General features: G+C 41.3%; 1 protein-coding gene across 1 annotated transcript; it reads left to right on the top strand.

The window, feature by feature from the left end:
- The first annotated feature begins 549 nt into the window (after positions 1-549).
- Positions 550-1,697, top strand: syce2 (synaptonemal complex central element protein 2). Its single transcript, XM_038990718.1, has 4 exons — positions 550-633; positions 801-889; positions 966-1,182; positions 1,321-1,697. Exons 1-4 carry the CDS (start codon positions 550-552, stop codon positions 1,513-1,515), a joined length of 585 nt encoding a protein of 194 aa, XP_038846646.1. The 3' UTR covers positions 1,516-1,697.
- Positions 1,698-1,915: the final 218 nt, after the last annotated feature.

Here is a 1,915-nt window from a genome sequence, read left to right as displayed (position 1 = left end):
GTGTATCTTTGATAATAAAAAATAAAAAAATGCATTCAATCATTCAGAATGCGTGTCGGTGCATGATGCAGTATTGTTCCGAGTCGACGTTGACACTAATTGAACAAACGACCAGTTCACAGCACGTGTCCTCCAGAACCCGTTTTTCGCGCGCAATTTTCGAGGTGGCCAGACATTTCTGACGAAAACTTTTATGACACAGTGCAACTGAATAATATTATTTTGGGGGGTAAGTAGCCAGCAACAGTATTTTGTTGTTTCCAATGGAGTTTCGCTAAATATTCCTAATATTTTGGTTGCCACCATTTACCCTTGACAAAACTCGAGACTGGATACCTATTTGGTTTTGTCATGATCAGATCAGACTGAGGGGTTAGCTTTATGCCTAGCTAGGCTAGCTGGCCAGCATAGCCCAATGTAACTATTAACGTTAAAGTAGCTGAGTCAGAGAAGGTTAGAGAAAGTGGTTTTGGTTGAGTTGTTACAGAATTAGCTAACTTCCATATCGGTTGCATTTATTTTTCCTATGCAACATTTTGCTCATAGAAAATGTCCCAGCTCTTCTTTGGAAAGCCAGCCCCTACCTTTCAGTCTACACCAAAACCTGGTCATCATCATCCCTCATCACCCAAGGTAAATTAAGGAAAATATGAGACTGTCCAGCTCAACTCTGAATGACTGATATCTTGCACCTGTGAATCCTTTGCTACTTATTTTTGACAACTGTACACTTTTTCAATGTATACTGGACAGATCAGAAAATGTTATGGTTTGATTGACATTTGTCCCTGTATCCTTAGGACCCTGAACAAGGACATGGGCCAGACCAGGACATCCCTGATGAGACATTTTCGTTTGTGACACTGGACGAAAGCCATGGACAGCAAAGGTATGGAGTTACTGGGTTTAAAGTATTATTCATTATGTGTTCTGTTAAGTATTTAACGTTTATTTTGTTATGGAAGTGAGGACTCCGGCATCGACATTTCAAACATCTCCAATAGACGTGACGTACACAACAGTACTTCCAGCGAGCTCCCAGGTGAGGAGGCTACGACTGCTCTCAGTTCAACGATAGAGGAGATAGGGAAGAAGGCCCAGGATCTGATAGAGAGAATAAACCAGAGCCGAGCCATGGACCAGGAAATCATGACCACCTTTGAGAACAAGTTAATGAATAAGGTATCACTGTCCTACTGTTGAGTAAAAAGTACATGGTCATATTTTTTTGTAGTTAAAAAAGATTACAAGTCTAGTTTAATGTTTATGTGGAGTGTGACTGTGACTAGTGTGTATATGCGCATGTGGGTTCCTCTCCAGGTGAGTGAGGTGTGCCAGCAGGTGAAGGAGCAGATGTTCAGCAGCTATGAGGAGCATGGCCATGGGATGGAGGCCAATTTACAGGAGCTGTCTGAGGTGCTGGAGAGGAGCAGTCAGCTCAGTATGGAGCTGCAGGGAGCCAGTCGGACCTTATCAGCCATCAACAACAGCCTGCAGCAGACGGCTGAGAACTGACATCTACCCAGCCATTCATTTATTTTAACTGCCTTACAGCATCCCGACTTCTGGGAGGTCTAGAATAATTAAAGCAATGCCTTGTGTTTGTTTGACTGTGGTATATGTCTAATAGGACATAAAACAGTGGTTGTAAACTGAGCAGGTGTTGGAAGAAGCTTTTGTTTATTAAATTATTTATTACATAACTAGTGTGGATATTTTTGTTCATACCTATGACCAAATAGCATTATAGAACATCATATTTAATGGGCAAGAATATACGCTTGTGCCCAGTTTAGAATCCAAAACATTCATGCCTATGGGTCAGTCCACCAATTCAGTGCCTTTGGAGAAGTGTAGCTTGGTAAAAAAAAAATTACATGCTGTCAAAGAGCAGAGAACTTCATTAAAAAAAGTT

This window comes from Salvelinus namaycush, chromosome 4, assembly GCF_016432855.1.
Source record: "Salvelinus namaycush isolate Seneca chromosome 4, SaNama_1.0, whole genome shotgun sequence".
NCBI classification, from domain to species: Eukaryota; Metazoa; Chordata; class Actinopteri; order Salmoniformes; family Salmonidae; genus Salvelinus; species Salvelinus namaycush.
Note: the sequence above shows the minus strand (reverse complement) of the source record. Positions and strands in the feature narration are given on the sequence as shown.